General features: G+C 39.6%; 1 protein-coding gene across 1 annotated transcript in view; it reads left to right on the top strand.

Moving 5' to 3' along the window:
* Positions 1-15063, top strand: part of LOC139717190 (Fanconi anemia group D2 protein-like) — a 34322-nt gene that overhangs the window by 4592 nt on the left and 14667 nt on the right. Inside the window, exons 6-20 of the mRNA XM_071628690.1 lie at positions 161-337; positions 685-819; positions 1121-1252; positions 1902-2009; positions 2673-2782; positions 3494-3674; positions 4424-4500; positions 5121-5264; positions 5643-5859; positions 6567-6675; positions 7553-7685; positions 8237-8504; positions 9873-9986; positions 11122-11250; positions 12055-12173. Of these exons, the coding sequence (XP_071484791.1) occupies positions 161-337; positions 685-819; positions 1121-1252; positions 1902-2009; positions 2673-2782; positions 3494-3674; positions 4424-4500; positions 5121-5264; positions 5643-5859; positions 6567-6675; positions 7553-7685; positions 8237-8504; positions 9873-9986; positions 11122-11250; positions 12055-12173 (2153 nt within the window). The remainder of the gene's footprint in view (positions 1-160; positions 338-684; positions 820-1120; positions 1253-1901; positions 2010-2672; positions 2783-3493; positions 3675-4423; positions 4501-5120; positions 5265-5642; positions 5860-6566; positions 6676-7552; positions 7686-8236; positions 8505-9872; positions 9987-11121; positions 11251-12054; positions 12174-15063) is intronic.

A 15063-nucleotide genomic window follows, 5' to 3' on the forward strand; every position in this document is an offset into this window, starting at 1 on the left:
AGCAATATCAAACCGTCCTCAATGGGTTAACTATAGTTTTTGATAATTTCTAGAATGGTTTGTTAAATATTTGATGGAAGTGTTTGTTTCCTAAGATTGTTTGATGAATCTGAATCATTGGTTTGTAATGTGTGCTCTGTTATGTTTTCTCATCTTCCAGGCCATTGAGAATGTTTCTAGTTCAGCTGAGCACAAAGTGGTGGACATCTTTGTCCTTCTCATCTCTCATGCCGTAGCAAATCGCAAGAAATCTGTTGAGGCACTCTTCAGGAAGAAAGTGAGACAAGGTCACTTCACTGAGGAGCTCCTCCAAGCCACCTTCACTTCTCATTCCAAGGTAGGAAGTCACTCAACATCAGAAATCTCTGCCTTTCACCCTCTTTTTCCTTCCTGTGTCATATCCATACCCACCAGTGCAAGATTATTTTGGTGACAAATGGTAGAAAATATACCTAAAATACAGTTGAAAGAATTTGTTCAGTTGGCTTCACATGTCACTATCCATTCTCTCCTCTTGCAGCTCTCTTACCCTGAGAAAAATGAGAATATCTACTTTACTTCATTTGCCCATGCTTGTAAGCTCATATTCTGTTTTAAACTACTCCAGACAATGCAAAAACATCCTGGTCATGTTTCAAGCACATGTTTTGTCATGTTTGTTTGTTTGTTTTTTACTATTTTCAGGTCATCAGAGGCTATCTGTCATCTCTGCTGTGCATTGCTGAGAAGCTCTTGAGGTCACCAGAGCCCCAAGTCAGCCAGTTTGGTGCTACAGTCTACAAAACAGCATTCCTTGCCTTTGACATGCACTGCAAACAGGTAATGATCAGATTTAAGAGTGATGGCCAACTTACCACTACATAACTTCAAACTTTGGCTTGCTTTTCATGTCATCCAGTCTTCTGACATAAGAAATTGACTTTCAGCTTTTTGACATTACTCATCTCTACCGTGACAGATCTCACCTCTGGCATTGATAATTTTCAATTCCTTAGTGCCATCTCTAATTATTCCTAAATTCAATCATTAGTGAATCGGTCTGTATACTGAATCCCATCATGGTATTCATTCTCATTGTATACATTTTGATTTCTGTTTTCCACCGACATTTTTAATTAAGGAGGTGATAGGGGCATTGGTGACCCACATTGGTAGTGGTCTGTCAGCTGAAATGGACATGGCACTGGACATCTTGACATCCCTGGCTACTGGACACACCAGTGACCTTGCTCCTTTTGCTGTGTTTATTAAGGTCAGTGGTGGCACTAATTACAGGATGTGACTGAATCCTGACTATAGTTATCTTCTTGGCACTCTTGTCTTCTGTGTGATTTATTTACCACTGTATGGCCCTGAAGTCACAGACCTGCTGTTGATTTAGAGAATGATATTGCAAATCAATGCCTATCAGTGTTGGAGAATAGGATAAAAATGGAAATCTTCATAGGATTGAAACTTGTCATATTGCATAACATGAAACTAGCACAAAAATGAAAACGTGTATTTTTGTTGTTGTTGTTGTTGCTTGTTGTAAGTAATATTGTTTGAAATATTTGATTTCTAGGTACAGGTGTAGGTATATTGTAAGGGTATAACTGCTATATTATTTGTAGTTTTTTTTTCAGGTTAGCAATGTGAGTGAAGCTATTATAATGTGGACCAGGTACTTTTTACAGTATATAATATGTACTGCTGAAGCCTTAGCTGCCTTGACATAGCTGTTTGTAGTGCTTGCTCAATTGTTGGGACTGTGTGTGAAATTAAGAATTTGAAGTTTGTCTTACCCGACTGAGTGCAAAAATTTGTTTGCGAGAAAGTTCCCACTTTATCAGTAATCCTATTCCGGGATTATTCTCAATTTATTTTCTAATGGACCATGTCTCCCTTTACCCTGCCACCAGGGAGTGTTAGACTACCTAGACAACCTGACAATGAGTCAAGTCAAGAAACTTTTCTCAGTGCTTGCAGCTCTGGCCTACACAGGAGGACAAGTTGGCTCAACTCTTCAGGTACTGCACACGTCTAGTTTGCTCCTCCTGTTGCGTTCCCTGTGACTTAGGCAATTTCTACCAAATATTTATGATTGTGTGCTCTGTTCAGCATCTGTCTGATTTGTGCTAAAGTTTATTAATTTTTGTCCCATTATCATGAGATCTGTACACTTCGTGATTTGCAGAGCACAAGAATGACAAAGTACACACATATTAACCCCAAGGTTTTTGTTTTGTTTTGTTTGTTTTTTTCGATGATATTGCGAGTCATACATGTACTAACGTCTTCTGCATGTTGAAGAGTGCCATCAGTGTGGGCAAGCCTTCCCTTGATGTTGAATTTGTAGATTGTGTCTTATAATAGAAACTATAAATATATGCTATGGTCATGTTAAGTCTGTGTTCAGCAATCAATGAATGAAAGAGTGTCACACTGTATATTAGCCAACATAATTTCATGTCAATGAAATTTGAGTTAGAAATTATGTAAGTATCACTCCCCTAGTGTATGGCTGCACTGACAGTGTACATCATACATGTAGTTTTGATTTGCAAAACATAAAGAAAAGTTCAATGTGATATCTACCAGTCTGTAAATTGTAGTTTGAAATAAAATGATGTTATACATGTACCTCAAGATACTCATTTCACTTTCATGTCTTTCTCCTCTGCCTCTCCCAGGATGAGCTTCACATTGTTGTCAGGAAGAACCTGACAAGTAACAGTCCAAAGTACAAGAGAATTGGAGTAGTGGCTGCCCTGATGGTCATCAAGAATATGGCGAGCAAGAGGTGTGTTGGGGTCATGTGACCTCAAAATCAACTAGGACTTAAACTGGCCTGAACTAAAGATACAGTAGGCCAACATAACTATGATGATACGTGAAAGTGATCTTGACATAACTCTGTCATAAGATTTGTTAATTCTTCTGGGAGGATCAACATACTTTTTCAAGTCTTGGTGGTGTATCTCTGTATAATGACATAATGTTGAATTGCTGTCAGAAATACTAGAGAACCCTGGTCTCCTGTGATAACTGCATTGTACTCAGTAGAGAAAAGAACAAAATGCAAAGTCAACTATGTTCTAGGTGTAGTCATTATTAAAAACCACATTTCTTTTGAGTGAGTCAAAACAGATGAACATTTTGTAGACATGTTGGGTAAATGGGCATCCACATCAATTCAGTAAATTGGGGCACTGGGACAACACCACATATATTCAAGTGAGAGTGAAGGAGTGTTACAGTGTTTGAAAATCTGATAGCAATCTTCCAGATTTATGTCAATCCTTTGTTTTATGTCATCCAATGAGTGCAATGAAGTAAGCATCCTGCTCAATTCACCATGACAACACAGACATAAAAATTCTTTTGCATTCTCAGCAGACACCAAAAGTAGTTTTCTTCAATTTACTGCAACTGTTTTCACTTGTGGAAGATATTGAGTAGAATATCTACCAATAAATACTATTATTGATGGTTGTTTGCACGTGTTGTCCAGACCTGACAGCCATTTCTCCACCCACACCATCCCGGCCCTGCCGCAAGATGTCCTCAAACAGGTAATGAGTCTCCTGGACCTTGTCAAGTCCAGCAGTAACCACTCCCCAGAGGCAATTGGACTGTTCTATGACGAGATGGCCAACATTATCCAAAATGGAGAGCTACATCCCAAAGTCCTGGTAAGTATCTTCCGTTGGTCCTTGCAAGTCATAGACATCGAGGCATACATTTTGGGTGTGTCCTCAAATTGACTTTGTTATCGTTGGGTCAACTCTTATAATGACTGTTGAAATAGCATGAAATCTTGGTGGTGTTGTAGCAAGATTCCTTACAGTGAGCAAGCAAGTGAAGAGCATCTGTAAGCTGCTTCTTGCTCTAAACAATTTAATGTCTTTTAGCTAGTTCAGTCCTCTTTTTGTATTTCCTTTCCCTTGGTCTGTTCAATCCTTTCCCCTTCTATCTTGATTTGTGGAGTTTTCCAAGCACAAATGGATTCTTTCTGTAGGTGATATGCACTTTAAATGAAATTCATAAGTTGTAAATCAGGATAAATGTATCAAGACATAGGATGTGTGTGAGACCTGTTGTCTTGAAATCAGGAATTCTCTCTTTGTTTAGTCAGTTTGCTTGTGCAATCATTATAACCTTCAAGCTAAAATCTTGCCTCCTGTCCCTTTGATACAAGTCATTAATCTTTGTTACCACTAAGGCAAAACCAAACCAAACTTGAGGTGAGTATCAATTATGGTAGAGTGTTATCTTAGGCATTTATTTCTGCAATATGTACATATTTAGATTTTTTTTTTTTTTCAGGCAAACCAGACAAGAGCAAGGTTTCCTTCACAAGTTTTGATATGTATTTATGAAAGCAGTTGTGTCATTTTCAGTTAATTTTCACTCGCTCCTTTTCCTTTTTCTTTGTTCTAAGGAAACAATAGGGGAGAATATTTTGGAGGATTTTCAGTCTGACTTCATTGTCGACATTGAAGCAGAAATACTGACCAGGTATCTTGATCACTGCTTTCAGTTTGTCAAGGATTATTTACGGTATTGCCATGATTAAATTGAAAAGTGATGTTGATGATTTAAAGGAAAGTAAATATGTTTATATGGCAGTGGCAGTTGTATATTCAAAGTTGCGTTAAACAAATACATACTGCTACTGAACGTTTTCGATGTGCACTCTTCGGAGTAGAATGTATGTATGTATTTGTTTAATGCAATTTTGAAGTTTTGTACCACCAAGCATCTCTTTGTATATTCAAATTATTAATTGTGATAGATATTAAGCTGTAAGTTAAATCAAATACTGCATTCATATTTCCATACACCAAAGTTATCATGTAGCTCATGACCCTATTGCATAATTTGTATCCATTATATTCTCTTCAGATATGCTTTACGTATGCTGACATCAAACAAGAGAAATGATTTATCCATCAGGCTGGTGATTTGTGTCTCAAAAAGCAAACAAACACCTTGTTTTAAAAACTTGTTTGCATTTTATGCGAGAAAACATCAACATTCTCAAAAAGAAGTTTGTTGCACAGATACACAGGGTAGCTATCTCCATGGAGGTGTGGTGATTGAGGGGTGTTGCTAATGACTACCCATATTTCCCCTAGGGACTATGGTCTGCCAATGGGAGAGCAGTACAGCTTGGAGGGGGAGGAGTCTCAAATAGGCGTGGCCATCAATCTTCTGCCACTCCTCCACAAGGCCAAGAGACTACAGGCCAGTGGGCATTCCAAGGGCAGGAAGAAGGAAAGGTGAGGTTGTGGAGGAGTCATAGCTAGCACTTCAGCTTCCTTTTTATGGTCATCGATGAAGATCATAGTTAAACCAAGCACATGTGATTTAGACATCTTTAGACTATGTCACATAGAGAACGGTGGTTGGTACTATGCTCTAATTCACATGTTGTATTTATGTAGGATTCAAGTACACCATATCATTATTTTGATGTACCTGAGGATGTAACGGTATATGATATTGATATTTGCATTTTATGAAAGTATACACCCTTGATTTTTTGCCCAGAGACTAAAAGAGTGAAGTAGATGTATGTGGCTCTGAGTGAGCAAAGAGCCCTTTGTAGAGTATGGTCTACAGGCTTTGGGTATGACAGTCTCTTTCTTCATTACCAGGTTTGTGTCACCGACTAGTCTGGCTCCTCACTTCCGCCTGTTGAGGGTGTGTGAGCACGCCCAACATGATGGCAGCCTAGAGGGAATTGATGCTCTCCTTGGATGCCCTCTCTATTCTGCAAAGGAGGATGTGGTTGCTAAGATACACTCACTGTCAGCTCAAGAAAAGGAGATGCTGTGCTCAAACCTTTTCATCTGTCTGAACTGGTTCAGAGAGGTCAGTGACCTTTAGATCAACTTGTACCCACCCTCCTAGTCATTGTGCAATGGTGATGCACTTGCAGTATTGTTGGATACACAAATCCATACCAAAAAACAAATTGAAAAATTAAACAGCAACTTATTTTGTTGTTATGCTGTGACCTTCTGAACTTGTACTGAATGGTGAGTTAATTTTCTGCATGTCTCACTCCTTGTTAGCTCTTAATGTTAGAACAGATGTTTTAAATTATGATTCACTGTTGAAACTGAAGAGTGCTCCAACTGTACTTTTACCTGAATTATTGTATACACCATATATTTTATGAGGTTTTTATTTTCGTGAATTTTTCAGGTTTGATGCTATTCGTGAATTTAAAAAAAAAAAAAATTCTAATCCTGACATGAATGTGACAAGCTCACATATATTTTTTTTTGTTCAGTACTAAACTCCACGATTGCAAATTTAACCACTTGCGAAATTATCGTTAAGTCCTGATAAGAAAAAATTAGGCTCGCTAAATATATAGCATGTACAGTAATTTGCCTTCATTTAATTCATTTGGCATCTGTTAAACGTCCATATTTGTATGTTATGCATCCAAGCATAAACTTGGGAAATAACTTCTCTGACTTGTTCTGATATAATATGGTTCAAATCAGAAATCAGGTAACCCTTTATGAAGGGCCCTGTTGATGTGACTAATGATTTTCCTCTCCCGTCAGGCCATCAATGGATTTGCTTCCCTTCAAGATGCAGAGATGCGTAGCAAGGTGCTGGGTAGACTCCAACACATCACTCACCTTCAGTCTCTCCTCCAGTCATGTCTCCATGGTGAGTCAGTCCTGCTGAGGAGGAGACCAGTCTCCCGGAGACCAGACCTCCTGAGGGAGAGTCCAGTCTCCCGGAGACCAGACCTCCTGAGGGAGAGTCCAGTCTCCCGGAGACCAGACCTCCTGAGGGAGAGTCCAGTCTCCTGGAGACCAGACCTCCTGAGGGAGAGTCCAGTCTCCTGGAGACCAGACCTCCTGAGGGAGAGTCCAGTCTCCCGTAGACCAGTCCTGAGGAGACCAGTCTCTGGTTGGATGCATTTCATCCAATCGTCTCTGATGGCATTGTCACATGGCTGTAGTCACTGATTTACTAAAAAAACCTGCACATATCATGCATTGCAATGCTTATTGATGCTAACACTGTCAACTTTTATCCCTCATAATGTTGAGATGATAGATGGAATTGTCTAAAGTTATATTGATTTCTTAAATGCCTTCAAAGTGAGGGCATAAGGGCAGGGTCATTTGTATGTGACTGTCTAACAGTATACATGACTGCTAGAAATAGTGGTCTGGAGTTGTCTAAAAATAATCAGTTAAGTGGAAAAAACAGTGAGATGATATATGTCTTGGTATATTTTGGAGGATATTTTTTCCAACTCTACTGAAAGAATTACAGTTACAACAATGAAAGTGTATGAGTACCAGTTACAGGTTTTCTTGATGAGTTGAGTATTTTTGATACTTCTTTTGGGGGATTGTCCAAAAAAGGAAAAAATATGATGATAGATTTGTGTAGTGCATTAAAATATAATGTACACATTCTGGCATTAAACCAGATTTACATGTTTTGATCATTCGTTATGGTCATCAGCTATGATATCAAATGACACAAACTTTGGGTGATACTTGATGCTTGTGTAATTTGCTGGTTGTAGCCACACCAGACTTTGTACCTCCTCCTGCAAACTTTGACTGTGAGAAGCCTGAGATGAGTGTGACTCTCACTGCAGCAAGTGGAGCTTCATCAAGCAAGGCCAGAGGTAGCAAGAAGGGCAAGAAGTCCAAGAGGTAAATAAATATCTTAACCCAATGAGGACGTGCTGATTTTGTTACAACTCATGTTTCCCATAGACACCTGCCTGAGTATACTCTGGACTAGTCTACAATGGGTTAAATCTTCATAGAGCGAGCAAGCATTCATTTTATACAGAGAAAAATTCTGCTTGTAATATGTTGTATGTATTGTATATATGTGTCTCAAGTTATGCTACATTCATAGAATTTTGATGCAGGCTTGTTTGTTGTTGAAGAAAAGTTTCCATGTCATTTCTAGTTATGTAACGTTCACATTTTCCTTCGTCAAAGTTCCTCTTGGGAGTCTACTGTTGTGCATGTTGACTTTATGTAGCTCTGCTGCCATGAATTGTGCAAAGCAAAAACCATCTTCCCTACCTAATTATTAGAGGTGGAACAGCTCAGCTTCAAAGACATAATATTTGTTCAAATTAGTGAGCATATATTGCTGGTGAAACACTTTTTAGAACCCATGTGAAGCTGTGAAATGATACGTCATTACTGGACCAGACTTTTCATATTGCATGCGTCATTCTCCTACACAGTGAAAAGAAGAAAGCTGATGACACCTGTAACAGCACTATCCTCACTGAGTATGACTACATCTCCCAAGATAACAACAAGGTGTCCGACACCCAACATGCTTCACCAAACAAAGATGGAGCTAAAAAGGATGGGTCAGACTCTACCAGTGTTGTCGTAGACTGGTCCAGATCTAGGGCCTTCTTGAGAGAGATGGATCTTGATGTCTTCTCTGTGCTGGGGTGTGGACTTGTATCCAAGACCATTCTCGACACTGAAATGAACACCAAGGTATTAGTCATCCCTCACTAAACAGCAACTATCGATTTGTGTACTAAGCATTTATCATAGAGACCGGTCTTATCTTACCATTTTTCCAGAGACTCTCGAGATGCATTACTCAACTGACATACTGGTCAAAAGTTAACAGTCTTCTTATTATGACTTTGTAATCAGAAAGCTCTAATGGTGCGCGAAGCAGCAATATTTATCTTAATAACCCATTGAGGACGAGTCCCGAGTGTACTCGGGCAAGCGTCTATGGGAAATGTGTGTTGTAGCAAAATCAAACCGTCCTCAATGGGTTAATTTGGGCTTCTCGTTTCATAGTAGAAAAGAATGTTTATTATTCAGCAGGATACATTTTCAGAGAAAATTCACTTAAATTTAATAAAGGACAGATAAACAAAATGGTGATTGATTGAAGCAAGTGCAGACCAAATGATAGCAATGTTATACCATTGTGAATGACAGTAAAAGTGCTCAATGTGCACTTTGAAAAAAAGCATCCTTGTTGACACTGAGTTATATTAGGTCCCATGGCTATTGTTCCACACCTGCTTCACCATCAATAGCAATAGCAACAAATCTAAAATTTGAAGATTCAGATATCAGTATAAAGGTGTTTACTTCTTTGTTTTCATTGTTGCATAAGAACTTGTCATCCTTAGCAAAGTTATGGGAAAGTGTTATATGTATTAGATACCACTGAAGATCTCAATCACTATTCGATGCTCTTAGTATTGTTGTGGTTTTGCTCAAATAATTTATGCATGTTTTTCCTCATTGACTAATATCTCCTTCCAAGAGAAAAAATCAAAGTTTTTTGATACAAAATATGTGAGAAACATTTCCAAGGTCCAGTCGACATTATCAAGAGATAATTTGTGAATGCATCATTTCCAGTCCCTATGTCATAATTTGTCAAATGGGATTACACCCATAATTTATTCTTTATTGTGATGATACACTGAGACTTAGGTCTAGCTTCTCAAGGCTCTGCACTAAAAATAACAAACTAACAAAATTAACAACGATAATTGAGAGTAAATGCTCTGACCTTATACAGTGATGTGATATTACTTGTTTTGTTATTATAATTATGTAATTTTGTGTTGTTTTATACTGCATTGCAACCTTAAACATGCATTTAGAATTAGGGTTGTGCAGTGACAATTTCATCATTATGTATTATTTGCAATGTGTTCTTTTTCCATGTCTGATTCTTCAACCTAATATTTGTACATATCATCAAGGAAGTGTCATTAAAACGAGCTTTCATGAAAAAAAAAACACGTCATAAGTGCAAATAAGAATTAATCCAAGTACCAATAATTCATCAAGAAATGAGAATTTCAAATTTCACTAATACCAATTCAGGATGTGCAAGTTTTCCAGCTTCAACCACCAGAGTTGGAGTTTCTCCTGGAAGATCTGAACTACAAACTGGACCATGCTCTTCCAGCATCAGTTGGTAGGAGGACATTTCTCAAGGTAAGTATCTAATCTAAAAGGCAGGTTTTATGAAGACAAAAGATGTTTTATATTTTCACGAAGATTGCATAAAATTAATTCATCATTCACCCTTTTTTGAATGGTCTACCAAATTCCTATGGTTAATGTCTATCAGTCAAGGGTGTTTCCTGAATTATTGTGTAGGGAAAAGGCTGGTAAGTTTCCATACTTTACAGGATTCTTCTTGAAAATGTTGATATCTTCCCATGTATTGAAAGAGAGTATTAAAATCTCCCTGTTCGGGAGTTATATTTGCCATTGAAATGCCTGTAACACATAAGAATCTCCCTGATTGCTCAAGTCAAATCATCCTGATTTGTAATTTTGTGAATGTTAGCAGCACTGTAAGTAAGGAAGCTTTGATAATGATTGACTAGACAACTGTGAAAGGCTCCTGTTGTGTGGTGATACAAATTCACAACATATTAAGTCGTTACTTTACTGTTTGCTACATGTATCTCACAAGTACTGTAAAAGTGGTAATTTTCACAGTGGAAATTTTTGCGTATTTCGCACAATCAGATGCAAGCGCAAAAATAAAACGTGAATATTTTTGCACGCCATATGTTCCAGTTGTTAATGTAAAAACACACGAAATCCATCTTACCTGGCTGAATGCGAAAAAATTACTCGCGCTAAGATATCAACTTTTACAGTAGCAAATTGCACCTTTGGTAAATGCCTGATATACTCTGATGTTTAATTAGAAATTATATATACTGAGGGCCTGCTGACTCTAACATTGTTGTCAAGTGTTAGTATTTTCTTTTCCCAGCACGCATTCACCAATTCTTCTTTTTTTTTTTCTTTGGAGATCTGAATATGTCGATCACCAGTTCAACATTTGTATGGAGATACAGTAGTAATGATCAGACATTATAATTATGTGGACTCCATTGTTGTTGCCAAGATTTGATTTGATTTTGAATTGAGCAGAAAATTTGGAATACCATGTTTATGAATGCAAATATTTTGCTTGACTTTGATTAAAACTACTTCTATACATCTCATGATATTAAAGTAAACTACATGCCTGAAAGGAACTAGATTTTTCTATAGTAATGCCATGCTGTGTGTGTTCAGTTTATTGTACTCAATTAATCTCCATATTTAGGCCAAATGGGACAAGACAGTTGGCTTCTCTCACCTAGATCAGCTGACTCCGTGTCAGGTGGCCAAGAAAGCTGTCAAGATGCTTCCATTGCTCTGCCAACATCTTGAGACAACCAGTGGATTCTTTCAGGTCTGCCTGCAATCTCTCTTTGTCTCTTATGTGATATCTGTTTGGACTTGAGCTGTATCAATGTTATGACAGAGAAAGGGACTGTCTCCACCAAATTAAAGTTTATTTCAGCTGACAGTGTTTTGAACCATTCAGAAGTGTTTTCGGACAATTACCCCCAGGACATTTATCCCTTCCCCGACCCTAAGCCTAACCCTGACCCTAATCCTTATCCTGTCCCTAATTTTAACCCATACATAAATTCAAGCCCTGAACCTAACCTTTAACTCCATCTTTACTCTAACCCTATCACAGATTGGTATTTAGCTAGGGGTATTGTCCTCAGTGGATAATTGTCCTGATACTGTTCAAAAGTTCTGGAGTGTTGATAATTCTACTAATGCCTGAATCAGTTTTGATTACACTAATTGTTTTATAAACACTGACATGACATAAAATTCATGATAGCCATTTTCACAAGATTCATTAAGTCAGCCCTGGTCTCAAGCTAACTAAAACACACACATAAACAATTACAATGCAATTGTAATACCCAGACAATGCAGCTCGGTGCAGACATGCAGTTGTTTATATTAGTCCTTGGCGTACTGATGCTCAGGGAATAGTAAATTGTGGTCTTAAGACTAAGTAAAAGACTAGTCTTTTGATAGCTGTCAGTCAGTCTTGTGATTAGGATCTATATCACCATTTTATAATATGAACATTGCTAAATGCACATTTGCTCAATAATATGGACTATGAATGACTGATTAAAAACACTGTATATCTTGACTGTGATTATATCTGCTTTGGATAATTGCCCAGGCCCTAATGGCTGAGAATGATGGGATGATTGATGGACCAGGATGGAACTCTGAGGAGGCTGGTCAGATGGGACGATGTCTTCACCTGTTGCTCAAGGCTGTCCATACCATCCTCTCATGGTAAGGTTGCCCTAGCCAAGGCTCACAGGGGACTCACTGAACACTATCTACAATATATTGACTTCTTGAGTCAGTGTAACACATAACCCCAGCTCCCTACCTACTGAAAAAGTAACAAATCAGGGGGGAAAATGATTATGGAATGATTGAGCATGCAATTATTAAGCTGATGATAGTTAAAGATGAAGTGAAACATATATTTGTTAAAAATTCTGTGTAGAATAGCTATAGACCATTTGTCACTTTGTGTTTGTGGTCCTCATTCTTTGTGATTATACTTCGTAATTCCGTCAGGGATTACGTTGACAAGAGAGACCCGCTGACGCATGCGCAGATTCCCCAATTCGTTGACGGCGCATTTGCACTGAAGCACGGCTTCGGATGCCCGTTTTTTCCCCTGAAAATATCGGCGCGATCCTCAAGAATAGGTTAGCGCTTTAGTGGAATATTGAAACTTAAAGTCTCTTAGTCGAAGTGTAAGTCACTTTCGAGACTATATTTCACGTTTCCGTTATCAAAAAATTAACGATCGGTATGGAGGCGAGCACGGCTGCCTCTCCCAAAACCCCAGCGGCGCCTGCTAAAGCTGGCCCGCTGGTTCCGGGCACCGGCAAGGTCAGTATCCCGGTAGAAAAACACGCAAGCGGTAAGGCCGCAGTAGCTATCAGTAACACCGCGAAGAAGACGATCGCTTCGTCGGTCAGTAATACGAAGGTGAAGAAAGGTACTGCCAAAACCGTAGCGGGATCTTCACAGCAAAAAACTTCTGCTCATATGACTGAATTCGCCGAAAGGCTTGACAAAATGGAAAGTTTGCTTTCCAAAGTTATCGAAGCTCTACCACAAGCGACCGCAAATTCATCGCGTTCGCCGGCCAACATGGCGACCGCCACGGGCAGTGGCGAGCAAGATATGAGTACGCGGGGTGCATACTATCCAACCACGCCACACGCGGACATGAACTTGCCGGATAACTCGCCCACTGGGCAACTGGATATGTACATGATAGATCATGACGACGATACTGCGTCTGGATTCGACCACGCAGAGCAGATCCCGCAGTCCCAAGTGGAACAGTTTGAGATCCCCACCATAGCAGCTAAATTCGCGATGCCCACTGACATTGGGGATCCAATAGACGATGAAGTGGCAAAGTCGACTACCTATCTCATGACTCACCAACTCGAACTGAAAGTTCTGGAGGATGTGGTTGGAAAGTATCCCTCTCCAAACAATTGTCAGCTCATCGATGTGCCCAAAGTGAATCCGCCTATCTGGGATTTTCTGCCACCAGCGACCAAGAGTCGGGATTTAAAGCTACAACGGGTGCAAAAATCGCTTACAAAGGGATTAAATGCGTTCACAAGATCGCTCTCAGCAGGTCGCATGTCTGATACGCAGCAAGATGCCCTCGCTCTGATTTGCAACGCGAATTTCGAGCTCAACTGTCTCCGTAAGGAGCTGATCAAACCAGACATAAACTCTAGATTTGCACATTTGTGTAAGCAATCACTCCCTGCTACCCGTCTACTGTTTGGAGACGATCTAGGAAAACAAGTCAAGGACTTGAAAGATCAACAGCTAGCGGCAGCTGGAGTCATGAAATCGCAAGGGAGGGCGAGACCAATCGCGGCGTATCAGCGCTCGCTCAGTAGGCCGTATCCACAGAGAGGACGCGGTTTCCAGCATGCTGCATATAACAGACCGGTAGCTGGATCTACTGCTGGACCTTTTTTAGGCCAGAATTACAACAGGAGGGGCAGGCAGCCACCGCCTCACACACAAACGCTGAGCTCGTCGAGCCAGGCAACTCAACAGACAGCCCAGCGAGGGGGGCACTCCCATCGGAGGAAGTAGGAGCTGATACCGCCGAAACGGTGAGTAATCTCTGCTTACCTAATCACACTAGACTTGGCACTAGATCTAGTACATTGAAACACGATAGGCCTATTGGAGGTCGACTGAGGCTATTTAGAAATAACTGGAGGACAGTGACACATGATCAATTCATTCTGAACTCAATTTCTGGCATGAAATTGGAATTTAAGGAGGGAAAATTCCCCCCTACAAGCACAAGAAATCCTCACTCCTTTCGGAGAAATTCAATTGACAATGCTCGTGTGCATGAAGAAATCAGAAATCTGCAGACAAAAAATGTTATTGAGCAATGCAGTCATGTGGAAGGAGAGTTCATCTCCAATGTATTCCCACGCCCCAAAAAGAATGGGGGCATACGGTTAATTCTGGACTTGTCAGAGTTAAACAAGTATCTTGTGTATCGTCATTTCAAGATGGACAATATTCACAAAGTACTGGAATTGATATCTCCAAACAATTTCTTAGCCTCAGTCGACCTTCGAGATGCCTACTATTCAGTCCCAGTACATGATGGAGACAGAAAATTCCTACGTTTCACTTTCAGTGACCAGTGTTGGCAATTCAAAGCAATGCCAAATGGGCTTAGCTCAGCCCCCCGTTTGTTCACTAAAATACTGAAACCAGTGTTTGCAACACTGAGAAGATTGGGCCACATCGTTATTGGATATCTTGACGATACCATACTGATCAGTGAAAGTGAAGCGAAACTGAAGGAATCCATAGCTACAACAGTAAGCCTTCTCACACATCTTGGGTTTGTGGTGCACCCAGAAAAATCAGTGCTCTATCCGACCAGGAAAATAAAATTCCTTGGTTTTATGCTTGACACTGTAGAAATGTCTATCAGTCTGCCAGAAGAAAAAATGACAGAAATCAGAGATCTGTGCGCTAACTTGCTACATATGAATAGACCTTCAATTAGGCAAGTAGCACGAGTGATCGGAAAGATTGTAGCAAGCTTTCCGGCAGTACAGTATGGTCCATTGTTCTATCGTGAACTGGAAAAAGACAA

Source organism: Diadema antillarum, unplaced genomic scaffold (assembly GCF_040938485.1).
Source record: "Diadema antillarum isolate AM-2024a unplaced genomic scaffold, OU_Dant_1.0 scf00000072, whole genome shotgun sequence".
Taxonomy (NCBI): domain Eukaryota; kingdom Metazoa; phylum Echinodermata; class Echinoidea; order Diadematoida; family Diadematidae; genus Diadema; species Diadema antillarum.